Source organism: Peromyscus californicus, unplaced genomic scaffold (genome assembly GCF_007827085.1).
Source record: "Peromyscus californicus insignis strain IS unplaced genomic scaffold, ASM782708v3 Scaffold_12__1_contigs__length_115047231, whole genome shotgun sequence".
Lineage (NCBI taxonomy): Eukaryota > Metazoa > Chordata > Mammalia > Rodentia > Cricetidae > Peromyscus > Peromyscus californicus.
Genome location: NW_026294413.1, coordinates 61,423,938 through 61,436,709, shown reverse-complemented (window position 1 = coordinate 61,436,709; position 12,772 = coordinate 61,423,938). Strand labels below are relative to the sequence as shown.

The following is a 12,772-nucleotide window of genomic DNA, read 5'->3' as shown; positions in this document are numbered from 1 at the left end:
TCTCTCTCTCTCTCTCTCTCTGTGTGTGTGTGTGTGTGTGTGTGTGTGTGTGTGTGTGTGTAGGGAGTGCCTGCAGAGGCTAGAAGTGGGTATTGGATCCCCAGGGCTAGAGTTGAGGCAGTTGTAATCTGCCCATTGTGGATGCTGGGAACCAAACTCTAGTATTCTGCAAGAGCAGCAAGTGCTCTTAACTGCTGCAACTTCTCTCCAGCCTACTGTTATATTCTTTAAGAAAAACAGATTTACATTTAACATTTTAATTATGTATATACTTTAAAATTTAAAATGGCTTCCGTACACCAGCCAGTCTGCACTGCACACTCCTTTTCTAGGGCCTGCTCTTTATCTGGCTCTGCAAAGTTGGGTGAGAGCTGCAGTTAACTCACAGCAGTCAGTAGCTGGACTTTTCTTTGGACTGCCAGCTCACAAAAAATTGACACAGAGACTTATTATTCATTATGAAAACTCGGCCTTAGCTTAGGTTTGTTCCTAACTAGTTCTTAGAACTTAAATTAACTCATTTTTTTAATCTATATTCTTTTATGTGGCTTGGTTATCTTAACTCTGTACTCCCATCCTGTTTCCTCTCTGGCTGGCTGGTGACTCTCCCTTTCCTCTACCCAGAGCTCTCTCTGTCCAGAAGTCCCACCTATACCTCCTGCCTAGTTATTGGCCATTTAGCTTTTTATTAAATCAATCACAGGGACACGTCTTCACACAGTGTAAAGGAATATTCCACAACACTTCTTTTCTGTCTAAATAAAAAAAGAAAGGTTTTAACTGTAGCATAGTAAAACTATAGACAATAAGAACAATTATCAGGTAAGAATTATATTTACAATGTCCAGTCCATTGGCATTTAGCAAATTTAGAGAAAATACTCCACTATCTAACCTATCTTAGTCCAAAATTTTATAACTAACCCATTTTTGTAATAAATTGTATTACCATCCTAAAAATATCTTTTTGGACCTTAAAACATTTTCTTAGATAAACAACGTAAGCTTTTATGGTTCTCAGCCTTATAAACTTTACATTTCTTATGTTTCTTTTTTGAATTTGGTAACAAGAAAAACTGTAAAACTATAGTTATCTAGTCTTCAGTCCTCATCAGAGACTCACGAAGGATAAAATATTACTTGAGTAAACAGGAAGTACAGAGAAAGCAACTTCTCAAACTACAGAAATGACAGAGACATCTGGCTGCCTGGACAGTCAACCCAAGGTTCCTCTGCAATGTTGGGGCATCCATCTTCAGCCTACATGCCTAGAAAATCTGACAGATTTTTCTGTAAAGCAGAAATTTTGAAGGACTGTCCTACCTTGTCTTGGTAAAGTTCAGCAATCACCTTTCTGCATGTCCTGTTTGTCCAGTTTGGACAGTATACTGTCAGCAGATAAGGTAAGGGCAGTTTCTTGTCCAAATGGCTAGCTTTTGCTACAAAAAAAGCAAACTCCATATGGAGGTTCTTCCTGCCCATCATACTTTTATAAAATTGATTGGTGCTGCCAGGAGCAGGCATGTCTCACTGTCATGAAAAACCTTATGTTATTATAACACTTTAAATGCCATAGTCTGTAAATCTTTAAAGTGTTCGAAGATTACCTATCTACCTAAAATATAACTCCATGTGACCTTGAAAACATACCTACCATGACTATAAGTTTGATTGTTATAGATGACTATTAAACTGTATTTATTTATTATCCTAAATAGCTTTCAAGGACTAAAACCTTACATTACATTTTAAAATGAGCTGCATAGGTACAATGCCTTAAACAAGAAATTAAAACATATAATACAGTATAAAAATGTTAAATTTGTATCAACTACTATACAGGGCACATATGCTATACAGGGCATATATGAAGCAGCTGCTGGCTAGAGAAAGTGGTAGAAATTGTATTCCTATTGTGTGTGGTTACTATTGAGAGGTATCTACTCTGACACTTAAACCATTCAAAAGTCTTTATACCAACCAACAACTACTCTGGGTGTTCGGGATCCATAGCACTGAGCCTTTCTCAGGGTGAGCTTTTAAGAACAAAACTATATCCTGGCTTGACATGCCTCTTTAGTAAGAACAGTCAGTAAGAAGTAGAACTACAGAAGCCAAAAGGCAAGGCTAGTACATATAGTGACTTTACCAGACTATATTGACTTGGACAGATTAGGTCTTTGTTTTCATTTTGCCAGGTGGTGCTGTCTATGGGCTGAGTTTTACAGCGTGAATAGTACTTCCATCATGAAGGCAATTGTGCTAAGGTCTCAGGGTCAACTAAGGTCTGGAGCCTGTTACAGTTACTATATGAATGTCATCTTTACATTGGATCATAGAATACACATCTGATGTCAAAAATAATTTTGCAAAGAAACAACTTCACCTAGAGTGATGTCATATAAACAGCACATGAACAAAGCTTTCACAAGAATTCAGTGAGGACTAGCTAGACATCTACTCCCTCTTGGAGCTGTGTCTTAGCCTGTGCAAAATTTTGCAAAGTTAGAATTATATGAAACCTGAAATTAATGTTTTTTTCTTTTATTCCCAAGCTTATGCCACTCTTCCCGTCTGCAAGCCTGTACTTAACAGGCTAAGCATTTTGAACATATATTCAACAGTAAGGTTTAGCATAATGCTCAACTCTCAAGCTTGCTCATGCTTTTTGGAATCTCCTGATAGTTTAAAACAGAAACATGTACACAGGAGTTTCTGTCCACAAGTTCCATATTTTTGTTCTCTCTCTCTCTTCGTGTGTGTGTGTGTGTGTGTGTGTGTGTGTGTGTGTGTGTGTGTGTGTGTATGTGTGTGTGTGATGGATGAGCATGGGTATGCGTATGTATACATGTCCACATGCGGGGTCCAAAGGTCAATCAATATCAGGAGTCTTTCTTACTTCTTCTCTACCAGAGCTTTTAAGACAGGGTCTCTTTATGAACCTGGAGCTCACCAGTTTGGCCTGACTGTCTGGGAGCAAGTCCCAGAGATCCTCCTGTCTTGGCTCCACCCTCAGCACTGGGATTACAGATACCAGCAGCGCACTCTGCTTTTCCATTTATTCTGGGGACCAGATTCAGATCCCCAAGCTTGCATGGCAAGCACTTTACCAACGGATCCATCTCTTCAGCCTTCTCTAGTTATTTTTTAGACAACTTAGTCACTGCCAAAGTTTAGTGACTAATATTATGGTCATAAATACAGGGGCAATCCTTTCACAATTTGAATATTATATTCTTTAAAAATCTTCCCAACTCCAAAACAACATATGTTTCACTTATAACAAATTATTCACCTCTGATACAATTGTTATAAGAAATAAGCCAGGCTTATTTGCTTTGGCTAGAAATTTGACAAGGACATTTTAAAAATCATGCTTCGTGATTATACTTAGAGAAATTACAAGCATTTAAAGAATAACCCCATGGAGCTGGAGAGATGGCTCAGCAGTTAAGAGCACTGGCTGCTCTTCCAGAAGACCCAGATTCAATTCCCAGTACCCACATGGTGGCTCATAGTCATCTGTGGTGGGATTTGATGCCCTCTTCTGATATAAAGGTATACATGCAGATAGAACACTCATATACATAAAATTAATAAACAAAACTTTAAAGAGAAAGAATAATCCTTATCTGGGAGATGGCACAGTGGATAAATTGTTTATCATATAAACACAAGGAGCATAGTTCTGATTGCCAGAAAACTGGGCATTCACAGCAGCCACTGGTATAGCCAGAACTTTGAAGGCAGAGAGAGGGGCCCTCAGAGCAAGCTCGCTTGCTAGATTAGCTGGCATCAGTGAGTCTTGGGTTCAGTCAGACCTTACCAAGAAAATAAAGTACAGAGCAACTGAGGAATACATCTAATGCGAACATTGGGTCTCTACACGTAAACACATATATGTGCATGCACATTTGTACACACATGTACTCACACATGTACACACACACACACACACACACACACACACACACACACACCACACCACAATCATGTGTTAAAAAATCCTCTTAACTAGTTAAATTGTATTAGAGGTATCTGATGACCCAGTGAAGAAGATTATGTTTTCAGGGATGTGGGTGTTTAATCATCTGGTATAAATCACAGAACACTCAAACACGACACTGACTGTTGTCCTGCAGAACTGTCACCATTGTCACTTAATGACATTTATTAGTTTTGCTATAGAGCAAAACACTGGCTAACACACTCGCATTCCTGGAAAATGTGCTCATTGTTCGCACATGCCTGTGCCACAGCACATCTGGAGGTCAGGGACAACCCTCAGGAGTCAGTTCACTCTCGTTCCATCATTTGGCTTCTGATGTTGAACTCAGGAGAAACTCTAAGTAACTGATGCTATAAAGTGCTAACTAACACACTTGCCCAGGAAATACTAAGCTCCACAAGTAGAATTTAGTTAAAGGAGTGCTGCCTCTGATATGACTGGGAGATAAGTAGTGTACTAACCGGGATTGTTAGAAACCGTAGGAAAGAAAGTTCTGCAGCACAGTTGAAGTTGAGGATTGCTGAGAGAGTTTCTGCTAATGCTTGCTCATCAAGTTCATTTCCAATTAGGCTCCATTCCCATAACAAAAGGAGACAATCTAGGCTTACAACCAGCCATAAGGCCTATCCCATATCAAAGACCATGCCTCTGAAGGGAAGCTCAAGGGAACAGCAAAATCACAACCATCATTAAGTCCTGGTCTGCCATGAGGTTCTCTGTGCTCTTATCAGGAAAAGCATAGTTCTGCCACGTGGGCAAGAACAACACTGTTGTACTTAAATAATTCTGGCACTGTCCTTGCTGTGTAAATCTCTCATCTGCCCAAGCAACAAAACTTGCAGTCTCCTGTTACTGTTTCAACTGTTCAGTGTAACCTGGGGCCAGGACCTGAGAGAGATATGAAATGCATAAGCCTAAGGTGCATATAAGTTAGCAACATCTTCTATTCGAAGCCAGCTCCTCTTTGAGCATTAGCCAGAGACAGACACACAATATTATTAAATACCCTTTCCCTTATTAACTCTCTGTGTGCAGTGATTTCTCCCTAGGAAGGCATATTAATTCTTTAACACCTTTGCCTATCCAGCCACCTTGATGGTCCAGTGGTGTCAAAATTCTTTATTCTAAGCCAGCACAGAAAGTAAAGCAGGTCCCAGGGGGGCCCCCTTTCCCTCCAGTGTCCTCTTCTGTCTTTTTATCCTGCCCTGTGACTCTTATCCACAGCTAGGGGAGACTGGCACATGCAGTAGAGCTGTAGTGGGTAAAGCAACAGCAGTTCTCAGGTGGCCAACTGCTCGAGTTTTAGCGCTGCACAAATGGCACGCTGACTTTGCTTTTATCTGACCAAATCATGCAATGTTCCTGCTTGGTCCTATTTTTTCTCATGGTCTTAGATTAGTCTGGTTAGAGGTGGGTATTTTTAAGTGGTTCGTGTCTGATGGGAGAATGTCAGCATTTGTCTTGAGATCCAGACCAACTTGTGGTGTCACCAGCTGTTCTATGTCCTTTCTCAAAAGCTTCAGCCATATCTGTAACTCAGACCTCCACGTTTGTGTTGCCTGTGTGTCAGACTGCTCTCAAAAAAAAAAAAAAAAAAAAAAAAATGCTATTAGTTTGGATAAGAAAGAACATAAAGGGCATAGTCTGCCCAGAAAGAAGAGTTCAGGACAAGCTACTGTCCCTGCTAGGTAACTGGCTCTTTGAGAGATGAATCCTCTTTTCATCTCCCGAGTCAGGGCTGAATTGCTTTTTCTATTGTCATTCCGGCACTTGGGAGATTCCCTGATCCAGAATTCAATGCTATCCAGGGTTACATAGTTTCAAGGCCAGTCTCTGCCTTTTGGTGAGACTCAGTGTCAAATCCAAACCAAACCAAAACTAAGTCTTGTAACTAATATAAAAGTTTATCCTGAATAACAAATTCATGTGTTGAACTCCACGTTATACACATATTTTGGGTTTTATCTTAAAGAATTATCTTAATCATCAAATTGTCCCAAATCCAATTTGAAGACTGCTCGCAAGCATTAGGAACCTCCATGTGTGAAATACACATCCAAGCAACCCCTGCAGGCAAAGGGTGTGAGAGCTGCAGGGCTCCAAACCTCCTGTGACACCAGCACCCGCGCAGAATTCAAAGAGGAAGCCGAGCGGGCGGGCCCGGAAACAGAGGCACTCTGGTGGCCCGGCGCTGGTGGGGCCCTCGGAGCCACTTCCGGCGGCGTGAGACATGGCCGCGGGCCGAGACCGCGGGGACTTGGCTGCTCGGCAGCTCGTGTTCCTACTTCCAGGTAAACGCGGGCGGCGCGTGGGCCGGGAGCGCTCAGGGTGGCGGCGGCACGAGGCTTTAGCCCGGGTCAGCACCCGTCCGCGAGGCCCTGGCGAGCGCGGGCCCGGATTCGGTGCCCTACACTTTGCAGCGCATCCTTGGTCACGTGCCACTCCGCGCGGGAGCTTCAAACCCGGAAGTGTGGGGAGAGAACGTGCGGGTTCCCTGGTGGGTGTGTTTTTGCCGGTATAACCACCCAGCCTGCGGAGGGCGGCGGTGGTTCCGGGACTCCGCTGCCTCCGGGAGTTACTGGATGTTTACAGCTCAACGTCTAGAATCTTGCTGGATCCAAAACCAGAGATCCGGTTGTCCCATGCTTAGCGGCTCTGAGGCTCTGCGGCTCTGGACAGGCCTCGGTGGCCAGGCTTTAGGGAAGTGGCGTGGGGTTAAACCGAGCGTGGTTTAAAGCAATTCCAGTTCACAATGACAGCCAAAACCCCAGAACCGGGCCCTTCGGTATCCCTCTAGATAGTGATCAGTTATCAGGACGTGTGGGGGCCTGGTACAGTGGACAGTCGGTGCTACATGAGGAGGGACCTATTAAAAGTCACATGAAATAAATTTGGGCTGGGAATGCAAGCTGGAAACAGTCTGCCATTTTATAGGCGTTACATTTGTTGTTACATCGTGGGAGAAGAGGAAAACTCCCTAGTCACTTTAATTTTGAGTTTTGGCTCAGCAAACGCAGAGCATTTTTACAGCAAATATACTTCACCAAGGTACAGATACCCGGTGATAAAGATTTTTACCTCTTGGCATAACAACCAGACACATACATCTTTTGCATTTATAGCGTCTCTCCTTTGTAAGGGTTAAATAGTCAAGTGTATGGATTTTGAGTATGCAGCTCACCCAACTCAACACGGCATGCTGCAGATCGAGTTGAGTGGCTTTTCCAGCTAGAGGCTATAGCCTCTTCTAGAGAACCCGGGTGTCCTGTCATCAAATTAGTTGTGCCTGTTGGGACCCCTGTGCCCTTTGTCTTCCTTCCCTGTGTATCATTTCCGCCAGATCCATCCATGTTGTATGTACCATGGGTTTTGTTGGCTGTGTTTTTGTTTTTGTAGGATTTTTTGGGTTTTTTTTTCTAATTGCTTCTTCTAGTTCATTGTATGCATATCAATACTGCCCTACTGAGGATGGATATTAGGTGTTTCTGGTTTGCAGCTGTTTGGAGTTCCACTTCTGAGAATATTCTTTTGAGGCTGTTGGTGGACACCGACACTCATATATTTAGAGTGTCTCTACCCTGGAGTGGTAGCTGTTCTTAGGTGCTTGTTTGTGGGCTTAGTTTTAGTACTGCAAAATGGTTTTCTGAAGTGGTTGTTACTGATTCATACTGACTCCAGCTGCCCATGAAGAGTTCCAGTTAAGCCATACCCTCCTTACAAGTGTTTGGATGGTAAAGCAGCTGGTGAGAATTCATGGTTTTGGTGGTCCATCAGAGGGCTAGCTGGATACCTTATTTAATTTGATTTTCAGAGTAGAGGCCTCTTTCTTTTGCAGTCAAGTATGTTGATACTATGTAGATACACACAGTAGCTGGTCATAATTTGAGTCTTTTGGTGACTGTTTCATTCTTAAAGTGTGTCATAGTCACATCAAACGCAAAAGTATTGAATGCATCCCTCAACACGATAGGTGTACTAGATCTCTCGGGGTGATGGTGAGAAGCATTACAGCCTGGTTTCTGTTGAAAGCTGATGTGTCCTCTTACCTTTTAACTCTTTAGGCTGATAGTACAGTGTGGTCAGTGTTAGGGCTTAGGGTTTTGAAACTTAAAAAAACGTGAGCTGCTAGTCCTCTGCTCGTCCAGATGGCCTTTAGCGCCACCTGCAGGCTCTAAGGGTGCAAATACGTTTGCTAGCTGCCATGGTGACTGCCCTCAAATGGAAGGGCATTTGCCTCCTGGGAATGAGACTCCATCTGTGAGTGTTCTGATTCAGTAGGTCCTGGGCTGAGACCCAAGAATGTGCTCGTCTAGTAAATTCCCAAGCACTACTACTGCTGGTCTGGCTGGTCCGGGGACACCCCCTGGAACTACTACAGTGAGGAATGGGCGTGGGGAGCTAGAGTGTGGGTACCCATGCCTGAGGCTTCACTCTGTGATGGACTAGAGTGTCCATAGTCAAGAAGTGCATGGCAGAATCCAGGACGAGGACCATCTTCACACTTTGTTGTTTCTTGCAGCAAATGAAGAGTCATCCCAGGTAGCTATGGATTCAAGAGCAAGAGACTGTGTACCCTTGGCTAAGTGTACAGTGAAGTTGGGCCCTTCGTAAAGAAAATCAGTATCATATCAAAGTTGGCAAGGGTATTTGGCAGAAGTGGGCTGTACTGTTTGAGAACTCACTGTTCTGAAAGTGAGCAGAAGGTTGTATATATTCAGGGCACAGCACCTAATCTTGTGATAATACTCTCCCAACATTTAATTTACATTCAAGTTGCCTGGAATAGTCATGAAGACTATATTTAAAAACTTGGTTGCAGATCATTTTTCCTCTAACTCACAGTTTTGTTTTGTGAAGTTGAAAATCCTAGATAAGTGAATGTTGGACTGTGGAGGGCGGATTCATTTTCACAGGCAGATGGGGTGTTGCAGCAAGGTAAATGCCTCCTTGCATCTGGGATGAGCGCAATGCTTTTCTCATGTAGCCTAGGAATACTCCAGGGATGGCTGTTCAGTTACTCTAAGACCATCAACATCTCTGTTTTTGGAATATGTTAGAAGTTTCCATCCCTCTTTGCTGCCCCCTCCTCCCAAGAAGGTAAACGTTGAGTCATATTTTTTATTTTTATTTTTATTTTTTTGAAATTTTTTTAAATTTATTTTAATTTATTTTGCAATACAATTCAGTTCTACATATCAGCCACGGATTCCCTTGTTCTCCCCCCTCCTGTCCCCCTCACCTTCCCCCCAACCCCCCGAGTCATATTTTTTAATACTTGTTTTCTTTAGTCGAACTTTTGTACACTTGCCAGTTCTACTGAGCTGGGTCAGGTGTGAGAGTCAAGTCAGGACCACTATAGAGAGGGCAGGAGGCTGCCTGTGGCTGTTAGGGTAGACTATTAACAGGACTCACCTCCCAGGAAGTTTCCACATACTGGCAAACCTTAGTGTTCTATGACAATAAAAGGAGAGTGGAATTAATGTAGGACTCATATATGTGGGTCCACATAGAGTAAAAAATGTCCTTCATCGGCCCCCTGAATGAGGAGTCTCCAGATCAAACTGGGCTTCAACACAAATCTTCAGTTCTGGACACAGTTATCATTGATGCTATGCCTTTTTATTTTACAGAAGTTCATGTTAAGAGGTACTACATAGCTCTCAAAGGAAACGTCTTTGTACATCGTTTCCGCAGGTAGCTCAGGTGATGGCCACTTCTTCTGGAGGCTAGAGGACAGGTGGCTTTTAGGGAATCCCAGGCCTGCCATCCTGGACATTCATGTACAGTAGCTTTTTAGCTGGAGTGTCTTGATGACCACAAATGGTCTCTAAATACAAAACAAGAATTGAAACTATTGTAGGAATTCACATTTTAGAAGTAGGTTCTCATTAAAAGATTTTTTAGCCAGGTGGCGCATGGCTTTAATCCCAGTACTCGGGAGGCAGAGCCAGGTGGATCTCTGTGAGTTCGAGGCCAGCCTGGTCTACAGACCAAGATCCAGGACAGGCACCAAAACTACATGGAAAAATCCTGTCTCGAACCTCAACACCACCACCAAAAAAAAAAAAATTCTTAATATATAGAAGGGAGAGCTAATTTTCTTGTTTAATGATGAAGGGACTTTATATCAACATTATTTCTGATTAATGACCTTGTAAAAAACAAAGAAACACATCTTTATTGGGGCTGGGGGGAAAATGAGATATAAGGTAAAAGAAGGGTTACTTTAGACTTTGTCAGTGATGACCCTAGGAAACAAGCGACCTTTTCCTCTTACCTAAGGGTTGGCACATGGTTAACCTCAGAAGTAAAGTGGAAGTGGCCTTTCCCCCCTGTGTGCATACATGTTTGTGTTTAGAAACAAGCCTTGTGGGTTGAAAGCCGCCCTTCCCTTGGCAGGTGTTGGAGAGCCTGGCCAATCCAAGTGTGGCCTTGAGACAGCCTCTGAATAATTCAGCGAGACTTCTTGGATGACGGCTCACCATTCCCTGCAGGCAGTTTCTGGGTTGTCCAGCATGGAGTGCATTTAACATTTTCCACACGAATCTGGCTTTGTCTTTATAGAGCATTTCTTGGTGGGGCCCCGCTGACCTTTCTCAGATGGCTGCTGGATCTGCTCCGGGCTGTTGAGCACGTTCTGAAGTGATGGATGGAATCGATCAGTTGCCAGTTGGTAATCTGTTGGTGTAATCTTGTCCTCTTAGTGATGGTTCCAAAAGATGTGGAACAAGTAACAACTTACAGATCCTACAGCTTTATCCCCCAGGGCAAAATAAAAAAATCATAGAAGAAAGTGAATTTTAAAATGTGAATAGCATCCTAGGAACGGCAAAGGTTTGCCACACCATAGAGCTTTACCTGAGATGTTAGGAAACAGCTCAGTCAGCGCTGAAGCCAGGCTGTAATGAAAGACACGTGGAAGCTAGGTTCACATGCTTTATCAATTCTGTGTCCTTGGACAAATTGCTGCCTCCTGCAGGCTCTCTGTTCCTCGCTTCAACAGTGGGAGAGCAGAGCCCGGCTTGTGGGCTAGTTAGTGGTGGGCTAGTTTTAATGTCCACGCTCTGTCCACCTTTAGCAGGAGTGGAAACAGAGTGGGTTTTTGATAAATAATCACCCTAAAGAAATCTCTTTTCATTTCTTCCTGGAGTGTCTTCCCCAACACTGTCTTTGCTCTTGTGCCAGATTCTACTCTGGCTTCAAGGCTCAACTTTATTTCCCACAAAGCCAAGTTATTTGCTCCAGCCCAACATTTCTTTGAACGTTGGTGGCTTTTTATCTGCCTGCAATCCTGTCTCCACCCAGCTTCAAGGCCAGCTCTGCATGGAAGCCTTTCTCACTGGGCCCTTCCTATCAGTGGGACCTCTTCTGCCAGTGACACACGTAACTATCATTTTTTATAGATAAGCATGTGTTAAACTCCTGTACAAGTTAGGAGCTGAGGGGGATCCAGGCATGTTCTCCCTCAGTAGCCATTAGCTTGTCAGCAGTGATGCTGGCTGCAGCTTCAGAGGGTGCCTCTGAGAGGCAGAAGCATGTCCCCTTAAACTTCTTTGTGACTCCATTGGTTACCTTGTGCTGAAGTCGAAAGGGAAAGGACCCATGAAGAAGTCACAGCTCCACAGCGTCCAGCCCATTCCCTGCCCTGATGCGGTTGGTTGGTGCTTGAGGTCTCTCCTGCTAGAGCAAACTCTCATGAAGGCCTGGGTTTGCTAAGAGTCTGTGGGATTGTCCACTTAATTGTTTTTATTTTATTTTTTGGTGGGGACGTCGTTGAGGCAAGGTCTCACACTGTAGCCCAGACTGGCCTGGAGCTCGTGGCAATTCTTCTGCCTTCCCTACTCTAGTGTTCCACCATGCCTGGCTACGTCATTGTCTTCAAACATGAGTTTGTTGGAGGTTTTTTGTTCTTCAATCTCAGCTTTTTATCCATTACCTTTCAGTTATAATTTCTTCACTGTTTTAAAAAATAACTTAAAAAATAAGAATAACAGTATATACCCAGTATAGACATTTTAGTATTACAAAGCAAAATAAGACAAAAATCCATTGCCCATAATTCTTTCATCCAGAAATGACTTTGGAGATAACTTTCCAATCCTTTCTTGTTTGTATCACAAAATGAATTCCACTGTTTTCTTCTTTTTCCCATTTGTTTTTATTTCGAATTTTACACTTGCTCCTTATTCACAGTTACATTAAAACTCAGAGCTGCTGGGATCATGGGAGAGGACCTGGATGCTCACTGTGCACAGAACAGGGAACAACAGCCCGGTTGCTTTACCACAGAGCTGGGAGCTAGCTGGGAGCGTTTTTCTCTTCATTTTGATAGGACAGTTTGCTGAAGAAAGCTGGCAAGGACGTTTACAGCATATACTTTGGTGATAAGGAGGCATTTGAGTTATAACAAACAAGGGGTGTTTCACACAAAAGACGGTACATAGTTGGGGTGGGTTCTCTTTAAACTGGATAGGTTGAAGAAAACAATCTCTGCAAGAAAGGTAAAAGTTCACAGAACTGCGATGGGCTTGATGAGCAGCCTGGGATGTTTTGAGAGCCATCAAAACATGTTGGATTTTTCAGGTCCACCCCCTGCTCACTTCCCTCCGTGCTCTTGGCATGAACAGGATTCTAGTTTGAATGGTCCCAGCCTTCCTTGTATGGAAACTTCTGCTTTCCACTGTGGCTGCAGAACCTCTGGGGTTGAGTTGCAGAGTTTGATGTGAGCTTCTCTGGGGACTCCTGGGCAGCAGCTTCATATTTT

The 12,772-nt window shown here is 43.2% G+C and overlaps 1 protein-coding gene across 6 annotated transcripts in view; it reads left to right on the top strand.

Moving 5' to 3' along the window:
* The first annotated feature begins 6,194 nt into the window (after window positions 1-6,194).
* Window positions 6,195-12,772, top strand: part of Rnaseh2b (ribonuclease H2 subunit B) — a 62,764-nt gene continuing 56,186 nt past the window's right edge. For 4 of the 6 annotated variants that reach the window (XM_052732999.1, XM_052732997.1, XM_052732994.1 and 1 more), the window contains exon 1: window positions 6,195-6,299. In XM_052732999.1, coding sequence (XP_052588959.1) covers window positions 6,239-6,299 — 61 coding nt within the window. In that variant the 5' untranslated portion in view covers window positions 6,195-6,238. Of the gene's footprint in view, window positions 6,300-10,570; window positions 10,682-12,772 lie in introns of those variants that run through there. The other 2 variants (XM_052732996.1, XM_052732998.1) reach the window with 2 other exon arrangements.